This window comes from Mustela putorius, unplaced genomic scaffold (genome assembly GCF_011764305.1).
Source record: "Mustela putorius furo isolate JIRA1106 unplaced genomic scaffold, ASM1176430v1.1 tig00003909_pilon_pilon_pilon, whole genome shotgun sequence".
Classification (NCBI taxonomy): domain Eukaryota; kingdom Metazoa; phylum Chordata; class Mammalia; order Carnivora; family Mustelidae; genus Mustela; species Mustela putorius.
In genome coordinates this window covers 1,304,918-1,318,796 of record NW_025422057.1, presented here as the reverse complement: position 1 = coordinate 1,318,796, position 13,879 = coordinate 1,304,918, and the positions used below count along the sequence as shown (strand labels likewise).

General features: G+C 56.0%; 1 protein-coding gene across 3 annotated transcripts in view; it reads left to right on the top strand.

Annotated features, from left to right (window-relative positions):
- Positions 1 to 13,879, top strand: part of PPP2R2D (protein phosphatase 2 regulatory subunit Bdelta) — a 41,609-nt gene that overhangs the window by 18,092 nt on the left and 9,638 nt on the right. For 2 of the 3 annotated variants that reach the window (XM_045068516.1, XM_045068518.1), the window contains exons 3-7: positions 5,080 to 5,177; positions 9,063 to 9,228; positions 9,337 to 9,366; positions 9,645 to 9,757; positions 12,606 to 12,783. In XM_045068516.1, the coding sequence (XP_044924451.1) occupies positions 5,080 to 5,177; positions 9,063 to 9,228; positions 9,337 to 9,366; positions 9,645 to 9,757; positions 12,606 to 12,783 (585 nt within the window). The remainder of the gene's footprint in view (positions 1 to 5,079; positions 5,178 to 9,062; positions 9,229 to 9,336; positions 9,367 to 9,644; positions 9,758 to 12,605; positions 12,784 to 13,879) is intronic. The other variant, XM_045068517.1, reaches the window with a different exon arrangement.

Below are 13,879 nucleotides of genomic sequence, written 5' to 3'. Positions count from 1 at the left end.
CCACAGCGGTGACAGGGTGGCCGCCGCCGCCACTCAGAAGGGGTCCCAGGATTTTGCCGCAGGTGACGGTCAAGGTCGCACGTAGGGCACGAAGTAGAGGAAGCTTGAGGCTTGCTCGCATGTTTGGTTTTGAAAAGCTCAGAGTCTGGGGAGGTAGAGACCGTGGCGTCTGTGTACGCAGAACGGGGAGCTGCCCTTGGAGTCGGCTCCCCCCTGCCACCTGGTGGGACCCCGGGCCTGACTCCAAGTCCCCCCCCTCTCTCTGACCCTCCTTGTCTGTCTCAGCCCCTGTCCTCACACCGCGGGCAGAAGCCCAGACCTGGTCTGGTCCCCTGTTGCCCGCGCGAGCAACTCTGCAAGCTGCGGTGAAGGGGTCGTTCAAAGTTCCTCCGTTCGTGGAGATGGCGGCAGGGACTCGGCCTGTGCTGTCCCCAGCGCCCAGGGCACTGCCTGGCTTATAGTAGCTACTCGTGTGTTTGCTGAATTTTAGAAAATAAGCTGCAGCCCTCAGATCTCACGTGGGCATTGACCCAACCCTGCATTTCTCTGCTGCGGTTGGCTCCTGCCCTGAGAACACGCCCTTCACTCGCTCCCACGTGACCTGTGCTCCAAGCAGGTGACTCTTCTGTCCTGCCTCCTAGAAGAAAGAGCTGCCGTCTCGGGACACCGCGTGTCTGCCCAGGTCTGCTCCTGTCTCTCCTGTGCCGCGCACTCCCTGACCCCCGCACCCCCACCCCCAGTGCAGGTGCCCCTGTCCCTGCCTGTCTGTGCTAACCCAGCTCTCGTGTGTCCTCAGCCCCTGCGGCCGCGCCAGGCCATGGGCACATGAGCGTGACCTCATGTTCTCCGTCTTCTAACGCCTTGCTGACGGCGTTTCCCCTCGGGGGCCCCCTGCCCCTCCACACGTCCTGTTCCCGCTTCCTTATGTCCACGCGGCCTGTCCTCTTACGTCCAGCGCCTCTTACCGCCTGCCCCCTCCGGCCCCGAAGCACCCCACGGCCGGGCGTCTCACACCGCTAACTTCCACTTTCCGGACTGTGTTTTGAACGGTAAGTACTGACTTCCTGTTCTGGTGACTGATGAGTTAGCTTCTTTGCCGACATCACCTTCCGCCCACATGCACCCGCCTCCCTGAAAAGGGGCAGAAACAGGACAGGAAGGAGAGTCGGGAGGACTCCGGGGGGCGTCTCCGTGCCCTCCACGCCGCGCTGGCTGCAGACACGGGTCGGTCCCACGCTGCGCTCCCTGTTCTCTTTCTCCTACACACTTCGCCTTCCGCAGAGCTGACCACTGCCTGGTGGCTCCGCACGCTTGCTCCTCTGTGTCTGTGGCGGTGGGAACGGGCTGCTCCCGGCGCCGTGGCCTCCTGGCCTGTCCTCGCCGGTGCGGGGACGTCCGCACGCCCCCCGTCCGCCTTCCCCTGGCTTTGTTCTCATTTTGCCAAATTGCATCACCCAGTATTTGCTGAGAAAGGGGCTTTTTGTTGTGGTCTTTGCTTTTTTTCCCTTCATGTTTGAAATATCTTTACTCTGCCCTTTTAAATGCAGTTGAAAATTTGGCCAGGTGTAGAATTATGGGTCAAAAACGGGTTTTTCTCGGAACTGTGAGGACAGTTGGCGTTCCGGCCACCGTCTTCCTGCGTCCTGTCTGCTGCCCCCTGGTTGCTTTGCTGTGTGACCTGTTCGTCTTCTCGAGAGAACTTTACAGTCCCCCTTTGTCCCCAGGGCTGTGGTTCCCGCAGTGAGGCGCCGTGGGCGAGGGTCTGCTCCTGGGCCCGGCCCAGCCCCCCGAGGACCTCGTCAGCCTGGAGGCTCCTGGGCTCCTGCTGCGGGACACGCTCCTCTTAGTCCTTTGATGTTCGTGTCGCTTCGTTTTCTCCTTTCCAGAGCCTGTTACCTGGTGATGGGCCACCTACCCGGGCCTCTAATGACCTTTTCTCTCCTCTTGTCCGTCTCTGTCTCCTGGCTCTACCCTTCGGAAGAGCTGTTGAGTTTTGAAATTACCACCGTTGAATTCCAAAGCGCATTTCCTTGTTTTTCTTTCTCTGGGGCAGCATGTCGCCGTCCTCCGGGGAGCCCTGCTTCCGGGCTGTTGGAGGGGCGCCCGCTTCACCTGGGGCCTCATTCGGTTACAGCAGCCCCTGGCCCCTGGCAGGCGCCCAGCCAGCATTGGTGATGTCATTCCAGTTGGCAGGCATTAGCTCCCTTGAGGACATTAATTGTCATTTCTTCGACATTTTGTCTATGCAGTCTCCCTCTTTCTCCAGCTGCCTTGTTTTGGGGTTTTCGCTCCGCCGTCTGCAGGTCGGGAGCGATGGGTTCGTGTCTAAGACGCAACCATCTGGAGCCGGCAGGCAGTTCCGTGGGCAGGTGGGCCTTCCAGCTGGAGGGCTTCCCTGAGGTCGGTCACTTCGTAAGGACCCCATGTGTTAGAATCTTGAACCTTTTCTTCCGAGATTTTTCCTTTTGGGGAGGAGTCTTTCACTCGCGGCAGCCGGCGTTTGGGAAACAGGAAGGGGGAGTAACTGTGCGCCCACCTGACAGGATGGGGCCAACCTGGGGGACCTAGCAGTTCAGGAAATGGGCTTCTAGCTCCATGCCCAGCTCCTGATGTGCAGCGTGGCCGAGGCCCCGGGCAGGTTGGGACTTCGCCCCCCTGTGCATACTTAGACTGTCACCTGCCACGCCTCCTGTCCCTTTGCTGTCACCTGCACGTCAGAGCCTGCCCACCATTGTTGCTTAGTGGTGGGACACTTTTCCAGTCCTCTCCGGCATCGTGGTGGTGGTGGTGGGGAAAGGCCTCTCCCAGCCGTGGGCCGCACTGGACAGAAGGTCGGAGCTGGGTCCCTGGGCACTGCCAGGCGTGCGTCACGGTTTCTGAGTATGACTTAAAACAGAGACTGAGTAAGCTCTGCACCAGCCAGATGTCCTGTCCTACCAGAGTGCCTCACTGTGGGTTGTGTGCACCAGCGCCCGGGCCGTGCTGCCACTCTGCAGAGACGCAGCGCCACCCCCTGTGGCCAGCAGGGCCCGTGTGCGTGTGGGCCCAGCGCAGGGGCCTCCGGCTGCTCATACCCAGCAGTGCGTCCCGAGTCCTCGTGCCGTGCGTGGCCGCTGCGGAGGCCCCTTGGGTGCCCTCAGTACCATGTTTTTGCTTTTAGCATCACTCTAGTTCTGTAGAGTAATGGCCATCATGTTAAATTCATGTTGGTAATTTAAATTTTGTTGGTTTTGTAATTTTGTAGGTATTTAGTTTGTATATTTATTTTGACTTTCGAGCTCTTTTAAACTCTGTGGACAGCATTTTCTCACTTTAGATTCATACATATTTGCGCAGCGTAATGAAAATAATTTCTCGCCAGTGGCAGTCATGGGAGTTTCTCTTTTAAAAGATTCAGTCCGTTTTAATTAAGTTTAAAAATCACTGACAGAGCAAGAATGCCGTTAATTATATAATATCATAGACCCCCGGGTGTGAACGACAGAGGCGGAGTTCCGTTTAGTCCAATACAGGATATTTTCATTCCATTTAAGCAAATTGGGTTATTTTGAGTCATTTAATTTAAAAAGTGACACATCTGACAAGAAGCCTGGTCCTTTTTCCGGCTGTGACTGAAGGGGTGTTTTTTTTAAAAAAAAAAAAAAAAAAAAAAGAAGGCAGGACATCCCAGGCAGGAGAATTCTGTGTGTTTAAAAGTCGTGCCCAGGGGGCGCCCGGGTGGCTCATTGTGCATTAAGTGGCTGCCTTGGGCTCAGGTCCTGATCCTGGTGTGGGTCGAGGCGCCTGCTGGGCAGGGAGTCTGCGTCTCCCACGACCCTCCCCTTCTCCTGCTCTCTCTCTCGCTCTTTCTCACTCTAAATAAAATCTCTTTAAAAATTAAAAACAACGCGGAGCACAGTGCAGGAGGTGAGAGCTCGTACGGCAGTCCCGTGTCAACTGTGTGACTTGCGGGTTTGCGCACACCTCTGAGAGCCCCGTTACGGGCCGGGTTCTCCAAGTACTTTCAGTGTCTGTTTCCTGGTGTTGGACGAGGAGCTGCGCAGCAGTCGTGTCTTAAAACACTCCCGCCGCGGCCATGGGGGCCCTCTGTGCAGAGCGCGCAGTCTGTCCTCCAGCGGGACAGGCCGTCGGCGTCCGTGCCCCAGCAGCCGGGCGGGCTGTACTGATCCAGCCCGGCTCGTCCTCAGGACAGCCAGAGCGGAGATTGTCTGGGGCAGCTGACGCGGGCGCGGAGTCCCTGTGCTGGACGGAGCAGGGGGACAGCGGCTCCTGGGGGATCAACCCATGGCCTTGTCTTCATTCGGCCCGCACGCAGCGTGCCCAACCGGGAGAAAACGGTCCTTTCTGTTTTTCTTAGTCCAGGGGTCCATTCATGAATCCAGATCCGTTCCCTCCAGGCCTCGGCCCCGGGACGCCGCCCTTGCTGTATTGCTCGTACCCTGTGCCCTTCACCTGTAGTGAGCCGATGGCCAAGGTCTTTGTGTGTCAGTGTCCGAAATCTCAGGTGTCCAGCATCGCGTCTCACTGGGTAACGATGCTGTCGTTATTGGTGGTCGTGGTTGCATCCAGTCAGAGAAACAGAGTTTGTGCTGTGTATGGTGTTATTTTGTACAGAAGCCAGCAAAAGGTATTGCAAAGAATATTAAAACATCTGTTAATGTCATGCAAGAGCGAGATTTATTTTATGAGTTACTATCAGGCGTGTGTCGTAAAATCAGACAGCAGTCTTCTAGGACCAGTGTTTTTGTTTTCCTTTCAAAATTAATTTTCTTAAGATTTTATTCCATACCCTTATATCAGGATAATGCAGCCTAAATAAACCCTGGTGCCCCAGGGACCGAGCATTCAGTCCACGGAGCGGAGCCCATGAGCTCGTATGTGCTCTTGGGCTCTCGGTGCCAGAAGCGGAATCAGCTGCTTGGGAATGATGAGTTTCCTGTGAAAAATGTTGCTTTATCCAGTGACAAAGTTGTATATGTGTGTGTTTGTCTCTTGGACCTTTTTTATTGACCTTTGTTATTGATCATAACTCCTTTCCAAATCGTAATCTGGTAAATTGCTTCTGTATTTTATTGGCAGCCGACATCATCTCAACTGTCGAATTCAGTTACTCTGGAGATCTTCTAGCGACGGGAGACAAGGGCGGCCGAGTTGTTATTTTTCAGCGGGAGCAAGAGGTCAGTGATGCGCAGTCCGCAAGCCAAATGAAAGCCAGCCTTTCTCGTGTCGCTTGGAAGGAGGGAGAGAAACACGGGCGTTTTTCAGTCTGTGACTTCGCTGCTAGTCATTCGCAGCACACGGCCTGTGCGGGAGCCGTTTGTCCCGGGCGAGCCAGAAGACCCGTGCTTCCGCCCCCCGACGGCCAGCCACGGAGCTCCGATGGAGTCCCCTGTGCCCTTGCCTTCGGGAGAGGAGAGTCCTTGCTCTGCCCACAGGCTGCCGTGAGGACCGAGGGAAGGATGTGGGGCGGTGGACGTCCACATAGCTTTGCTCTCATCCTGTCGTTGTGCCGGGGGCCGTGGGTGAGCTTCACTCCCACAGCCCCTGGAGGCGCTGGCTGCCAGCCCCGTGGCCCAGTGGGCAGTGCGCGGGCCGTGCGCGCTGGACGGCTGCGGCGACGCCAGCTCCGGGGAAGATTGTGTGTTGGGGGCCATGATTTCTCTCTTCCTCCTCAGTCAGAGGGGAGCTGCCTGCCTCTGCCATGCCCCCCGAGGACCCCACTGTCCGTGCTAAGAGGAAGGAGTCCTCAGAACGGGGCCTGGAGGGCCCCCCAGAGGACTCGCACTCACAAGCCATTTTGTAGGTCCCTCTCTTTGGGGGAGAGGGCAGAGAAACCCGTCTTTTTCAGTAATGCATAAGGAGAGAATGGGAGGTAGAAGCAGGCCTTGCCCCGGAGCCTCAGCAGAGCTGGTGGGGAGCGCTGAGGAAGAGGCGCGGTGGCCGGGCGCGCACACCCTGTAGGCGGGAGCCACGTGCAGCCCGGCCTCGGTCTTTGCCGCCAACTTCACACGCAGGGCCCTCGTCTGTGTCGGGGCAGGTCACGGGGACGTACTTTCTCGTCCTCGGAATCTGGTCTCTACACTTCCGTGGTGGAGCTTCGCCGTAGCACCTCGTGGGCCCTTGTTCCTTCCCGCGGACGTGCGTGCGGGCGGCGGCCGGCCCTGCCACCGGCGAGGCGCGCTCGGGGGCGTCTGTGGGAGGGCGGGCCCTGGGCTCCCCCAGCCGAAGCGGAGGACCGCGCTGGTCCGTGGGAAGGGCGCTGTGGAGGGTCAGCGTCTCGTCATTAAAGTGTGCTTGCTGTAGCTCTGACTTTGGTTATGTCCACGTAGATTTAAGAACTATTTTTTAGTTTTTAAAAGGACAATTTCTTAGTTCAGTAGATCTAATCCTATTGTTTCTGATTTGGGGTGGCAAGAATTCTTGCGTAGGTCGTTAGTCTGCCTAGGTCTTCACGGACGGTTCGGTGAGTTCATGACTTTGCACCCCCCACGTCGCTCGCTGGCCGCGCTGCCGTGAGGGAGCGGCCGCACCTCCAACTTGCAGGAGGGCCCGGACGGCAGCGGGCCGAGTCGGAGCTGTCGGCCGGTTGGCTCTTCGCTCCTTTTCGTTTGCCATCTAAATGTATCCTTGTAGAAGAGGAGATTTTTCTCCCTTTGCGAGTCCTCGTTTAAACTTAAAAAGTACGAGGTTCCCATGGGAGATAGATCATAGTGTACTCGAGCGTCCTGTTACTGTGCTGGGCGCCGCCCCCGTGAGAACCTGCGGGTAGTGGTCGTTAAGGTGTATCGTCGTGGTCAGTCATGTGAAGCCACGGGTTCACGCAGAATCGGGTTGTTGACATGGTTTACATTTGATACCCGGCTGTCTGCAACTTAAGAAACCCTGGGCAGCTTTTCTCCTGTCTTTTTCTTCATAGTTCGGTTGACATGAAAAGCCTTCATGTTCCTCCTCTTGGATCTTGGCGCTCGCCGCCGCCCTCCCCGCAGACACCCCGGGCACAGGGCTGTGCTGCAGTGCGGAAGGGGGCACGGTGTCCAGCCAGGGGGTCGGAGCGAGAGGGGACCGTCGGAAAGTTCAGGGTGTGCCCGAGACGCGAGGCCGGGAGCAGAGTTCGTAGCGCGATGTGCAAGCTGTTTTCCGTCTTAGCCGCAGAGCCCTCCGTTCCCGGCAGCCTAGTGTGTCTGTCTCAGGCCAGCAGGGTTGAGGGACTTGGCTCGGCTCTGCAGTTCACGGGGCCAGCCGCCGGGAGTAAGTGGTTCTGACACCAGCACGCAGCCTATCGGAACCAGAATGCACCTGCCACCATCTTCCTGTCCTCGCCAGCCTGTGCCCAGGACCTCAGGCGGGCAGCCTTGGTGGCTCTGGCTCTGTTCTCTCCTAGGGACCCAGCTGCCGTGGGCAAGCAGGTCTTCCTCGAGGCCCTTCCTCTGGCTTTTCTGTTCTCCTCTTCCCAGACACATGGAGACTGCTCCCTGCCTGGGGGTCCTCGGAGGCTGACACAGGGTCTCAGCCTGTAGGACAGAGGTTTTAGGGCTGGCAGGGGGTGGCATGGTTCTGACAGGAAGACGTCTGCAGCGCGTCTTTTCGGAGACCGTGGTCGGGAAGGACCGGTGGCCCCGGGTGTGGGTGCCTCACCCAGTTGTTCGTATCCTGCTGTTTTCTCGGAGTTGGTTACGGTCTTGAGGGACTGATGCCACAGATTTTTCTTTGAAGATTTCAATTTCCTTTTTCTCATGGGCAAGGTAGAAGCATCTGCTTTATCGTGGGGAGTGCGACGCAGGCCTGAAGAAAGAGCAAACGCGCCTAACAGCCACGCGCGGCAACCGGGTCCTAGACCCTGGGGTCTGCACGTGGTTTCCAGGGGTGTGCGGCACAGAGAGCCATGCAGTGGAGAGATTCAGGGAGCTGGGGGGTGTTTTCTCATAACGTGATCTAATTCAGTAATACACAAGCCCAGACATAAAGGTTTCTCTGCTCGTTCGATGTCCTTGACACACAGCCTCGAGTGTGAACATGTAAGAGTTCAGGTGCCAGTGATAGAGCGAGAATTAAAATCTTGCTGTCCTTGGTTTGTAATTATGTGATATTTTTACTGTTTCATAGAAAATGTCACTTTGGGGCACCTGGGTGGCTCAGTGGGTTAAGCTGCTGCCTTCGGCTCAGGTCATGATCTCAGGGTCCTGGGATCGAGCCCCGCATCGGGCTCTCTGCTCAGCAGGGAGCCTGCTTCCTCCTCTCTCTCTCTGCCTGCCTCTGCCTACTTGTGATCTCTGCCTGTCAAATAAATAAATAAAATCTTTAAAAAAAAAAAAAAAAAAGAAAGAAAGAAAATGTCACTTTGGTTACAGAAGATTTCAGAGATTAATGTAAATACATTTATGGACCCACCACCAAGGTCGAGGCGGCCCCAGTTGGGCTCCCCCTAGTTTGTCTCCTAGCGTGGTTCCCAAATCTGCCGCCTTCTCACTCTGCTTTCCCGGAGTTGGTTATTATTTTGAAGACAATATGCATCTTCCCAAGCATGTCTTTCTGCTTTCACTGTCCTGTATGGAACTGTTTTACGTGTGTTGAAAATTCCATCGCGGGGGTCCTGTGCTGGTGCTGGTCACGGCCTGAGTGCTGCCCCGTCCTCCTCTTCCTGGGGGCGGTGCGCAGGGGGTGTTGTCTTGGCGGGCCTTTCTGGGGCTCGGTGTGGACCGCACGGGGTCACACTGCACCGTGCTGCCCCCATCGTGGGCCCACCAGCCTCTCGGGGAAAAGTGCGTCCGTGGAGGAGCCTCCTTGTGTTAAGGGGCCCCTGGCTCCCGTGCAGGCGGCAGGCATGTTCCGCAGACCCGCTCTAACACGTGTGCCCCGCGGTGGCGTAGAAGGTCTGCGAAATTATCAGATACTTGTTTTTCCCAAGTAAGTTATTTCAGAGTGTCCTCTCCTGGATAATTTTTGACCCAGGGTTTTCTTTAATTTTTAAAAATGTGTGTAGTCATTTTATATCCAAATTGGTAGTACTGAAGTTTTCTCGGTCCTGTGCTTTGTTCATTAACCCAGCTTGTGTTTCCTTGCAGAACAAAAGTCGCCCTCACGCCAGGGGAGAATATAATGTTTACAGTACCTTTCAAAGTCACGAACCAGAGTTTGACTATTTGAAAAGTCTAGAAATTGAGGAAAAAATTAATAAAATTAGGTGGCTACCACAACAGAACGCTGCTCACTTTCTACTCTCTACAAATGGTAAGAGCCTTTTTTTTTTTTAAGGGATTATTTGATTTAGGATTTTATTTCTAATTTGCTGGGTGTAGCAGATTTTTACTTTACTTGTTACTTTAACCCGTTCTCCAGGTCGTTTCTGCTTTAAACTTCGGGGACAGGGTAAGTGACTAGCGAGGGAGCAGGCGGCGGGCGGAGGACGGAAAGCGCACAAGGAGCAAGCGGCACGCCCGCCCCGTGCGCCCTGCCCTCCTGCGCGCCCCGCCTCTCCTCACCCTGCAGACGGAGCGTCCGCTCTGTCCCTACCGGAGAGTCACCTTCAGAGTCTCGTAGCTTCTCCGTCAACATAGAGCCATACGGTTCTCTGATGTGATACTCGACTCCGGTGGTGCGGGATACAGTTTTTCTTTTAACATGGACACTGAGATTTTTATTTTCAGATAAAACTATTAAATTATGGAAAATAAGTGAACGGGACAAAAGAGCAGAAGGTTATAACCTGAAGGATGAAGACGGACGGCTTCGAGACCCATTTCGCATTACCGCGCTGCGGGTACACACTTTTTCTCGAACTACCCGGTTCTCTTCCTGGTTAATCAGGGGCAGTGTGTAGTCAGCTGTGTAGAGAAGAGCCCTGCGCAGGACTGCGGTGACATCTGCCTTCCCGACCCGAGGAGGCTGTCTGTGATCACAGTCGTCGTGTGCGTGTGTTACAGTGGGGTTCCCTGGATTTCACGTAAGCAGGAAGCCGCACAGTACGTTCAGAAAGATCTGATGGTGCTAAAGAAAGTCTAAACTAAAGGCCGACCCTGCAACAGAAATCCCTCTCAGTGTATCAGCGTTCACTGCGAAGGTTTTAAGGCGTACATTGGTGGTGGTGAGGTCCCCGTGGGACTCAGAGCGGTGCCCCGGGTGAAGCCGCACGGGCCGCGGGTGCGAGATGAACCACACAACCCTGGGGCTCTCGTGGCATCTCCGCAGTCAGCTGAGGCACCCTCGGAGCTTTCAGGGTTCTTTGCCTGTCAGTCCGTAATACCTTCACTTCCTTTTTGGTATCCCTGGGCACCCTGTGACACGACCGTCTTCATCCGTTCTGACACCTAGGTTGGGTTCACACTGTAACGGCTGTGAAGTTGGGTCAGGTCGTTGCCCAGGAGTGCCCACCCTGGAGTGTGCAGAGGAGATAGGAAGGGGGTGGGGCACCAGGATGTGCCGCGTGCGTGGGGCAGCGGCAGGAAGACCAGCACTGGCCAGTGCCCGTAAAAATTGCTGGTTGGCTGGTTTGTTTTATAATGAGGTTTGAAGCTTTGCTGAATATTGTTTATCAAATGAAGACCTTATCAGTGACCTCGTCACGGGTTATTAGGTGCTCCAGGGAAGGGCACCCCGCTGAGAGACCCTAGTGACACTAGGTGCAGAGCGCGCAGGGTCTGTCTCTGCTCCGTTCCCCAAGCTCTCAGTGCTGGGCGCACACGGGGTGCTGGGATGGTGGGCGCACAGGACAGCCACAGCCCAGACACGGGGCCGCTGCTCCCCAGGGTGCGGGACACAGCATTGTCAAGGAGGAGCGCATGTGGGACCGAGGTGTCACCACGCATCCAGGGGGTTGACGTGGAGAAGTAGCGTGATTGACTCACGGAGAGTTTTTAAAACCCTGATTTGAACCAGGATGTTTTGATGTAAACACTGGGGTTTCTCCCCGGCCGTGCCCTTGCTTCCACGACCATGCGGTGGTGATGAGCCACGGGAGTGACCGTGGCTCTCGGGCTCCAGCTCCCATCATGTGGAACTCTGAGTGTGACCGAACGGAGGAGGCTTTGGGTGCCCTGCGACGCGGTCCTGCCTCCCCCGCTGCGTGTGCCCCACCGCCTTTAGGGCCTCCCGCCGAGCACGCTGTCCCGGCTCTCAGCCTGCCCCGCCGCACCAGACGCTCGCGTGCCCGTTGGAAAACCCACGGTCTCGCCGGGCTCCATGTCGGTTGTACTCAGTGGCTCTGCTGCACGTTTGCCAGAGGCACGTGGTGTAACTGGACCGAAGTGTCGTTTCATCAGAAACAGCCGTGTGAGCACCCCGATTTAGGCTCACAGGCTGGAAACTGACGGACCTCTGTGACTTTAGGCCTCTATTTGATTTCTTAATTGCCTTTCTAAAAGCTAAAAAGACTATTTGCCCAAATTTGGCTGAGTAGGAGTCAAATACTCCTCTTTCTAAATTTTGTTTTCCTCTTAGATTCTTAGTGCCAGGAAAGGGACTGACTTAGGAGGAGGAGCCTTTCTGTCCTAACATGAGAGTCGCCATGTGCTCGGATCACTGAGAGACCCATCGGAGGGCGGTGGCCGCCTGCCGTGCGCCCTGCGGGACAGATGCCTCCTACTGAGAGAACACCGGTGTGGGGTCAGCCCCTAGCTGCTGGAGAATGAGGGCGGCATTTATGCTTGTCCCCCAAGCTCATTTTTGCAGACTTTTGGGCCGAGACGAGGCGGGCTCTCCTCCGGTCCTTTCCAGGCGCTCCCTTTGGCTTTTAATTAGAAAAGCCACAGTTACTACTGTTAATTTTTATTGTGCTTTTAAACCCCTGCCTTCTTTCTCACTAGATGTCACTGGTGTGGGGACTTCTCCTTGTTCACATGTGGACACGATCACCCATGATGGCGCGCCTGCCTCTCGTGGGGGCCTTGGTACGCGCAGGCGGCCCCTTGCTCTCCTCCGTCTGTTGCCAGGCGATTCCACTGTTGCCACATGGTGTGGCTGTCCTGTTCCCTGACCACAGTGCCCAGCACAGAGGTGGGGATCTTGTGCTCCTTTTAAAACCCCTTTCACTGAAGTCCGTTACACGTTCCAGAAACTGTCTCTGCCGGATTCGGTGAGCTGCTGAGGAGCACAGACAGGCGGACCAGCCCGCGTGGCCAGGAGCTGTTGGGAGCGTGGCCCCACATCAGCTCTCTGGGGCCCTCCTGTGCGCTCTCCCCTCCCCGCACCCCTCCCTGGCGCCCAGCACATGCACGGAGCAGCAGACCCCCCAGGCAGTGAAGAGGTTCACACCGTCACCCCGCAGAGCAGCGGTGGCAAGAGAGGGAGGGGGGTTCTTGACGAGGTCTCACAGGGGCGCGCGGTGGCTACAGGGCAGGCAGGCAGAGGCCCCGTCCTCGGGGGCACCCGCCCTGGCGGCAGTGGGTCTCCGTGCCGGGATGATCTGCCGCAGGGACAGCGGCAGGGAGGGACAGGACCCCGTCCGCAGCCTGTGTTCACAGCTCTGCTCTTTGGTTCTTTGGGGAGTGCCTGTACAGAAGTCTTAGCTCGCTGGGGATACAGACTTGCTCCCTTTTGTTTTCTGCTGTAAGTGTTGTACTTTGATGCTGTGGTGATCTTTGTTTTGAATTCCTATTTCCTTCCATTTTTAGGTTCCAATATTGAAGCCCATGGATCTTATGGTAGAAGCAAGTCCACGACGAATTTTTGCAAATGCTCACACGTATCATATAAATTCCATTTCAGTAAATAGTGATCATGAAACCTATCTTTCTGCAGATGACCTGAGAATTAATCTATGGCATTTAGAAATCACAGACAGAAGCTTTAGTATCCTTCATCGGTTGGCTGTCTCGGCATTGTTCATAGGTTTGTTCTTCAGGAAAGTTCTGGATGCACGTCCGCTCCTGCATCTGAGTCGGCACCTCGGAGCACGGCTTGCTGCGTGGCAGCCTGTGGTGTAAGATCTCTGGTTTAACCTGTCCTTAAAACCGGAAACTGCTTTCCGCCTCTGGGGAGAGTTCTCCGTGAAATGAGCACGACCTGCCTTCCTGGGTTCCTGAGAGACAGTTTTAAATAGTGTGTGTGTGTCTGGAGGTTCACTGCTGCCTGGTCCCCTGCTCTCCACCCCAAACCTGCTCGCAGATACTAGAATAGAAGACCCTGGCTTCGGTCAGAGGGGTGGTTAGGAGTGACTGATCGCGGGAGAGCTCTGTGAGAAGACAAGCTGTTGAAGGCCTCTTCCGTGTCTTCAGAACGCTGCCGGGCTGCTGTTTCTGGTAGGGTGACCGTCAGCGTGCGGCTGCTTGGGCACGCGTGTTAGAAGTTGTCGATTTGTGCAGAAGTGAGAGCCCTGTCCTGTGTGCACATCGAGGGGCACTGGTCAGGATTTCCCCCGTTTGGGAGCAATGTCGGGCCGGCCACAGTGGGACAGATGTCCACAGGTCACCTGGGCCGCAGTTTGGCACGTGTGTGTGTGCTCCCTTGTACTCAGGAAGAGCTGCAAGATGAAGTGTATGTGGTGTTTTAAACTCGAGCGTTTCACACCGGATTTTTATGGCCTGTTGTCCCTGTGCTTGGTGTGGCTGTTGACCCTGTTTGCAAAGAGAGAGCGTGGCGGCTCTGTCCGCCCCGAGGTGCTGCTGGTCACCGAGGCGCTCCGATGCCTACCCGCAGGGTCTCCTCTTCCTGCCGCCGGGCACAGCCTCCCGTCTCACAGGGCTCATGCCCATGCTCTCTGCTTCCCTCCTTAAACTCGTATTTTAAATCCTCCTTTTTTCTGTTAATATGTGACCACGTTGAACAAAATCAGATGATTCAGAGGAAGTTCTTCCCCCCAGTCCCCCTGCACCGGTAACCGTTGTAGGCGGCGGACGTTGTAGGCGTCTGCGTGAGTAAGTTCGTGTCCAAGAATGACGGGCTCCTC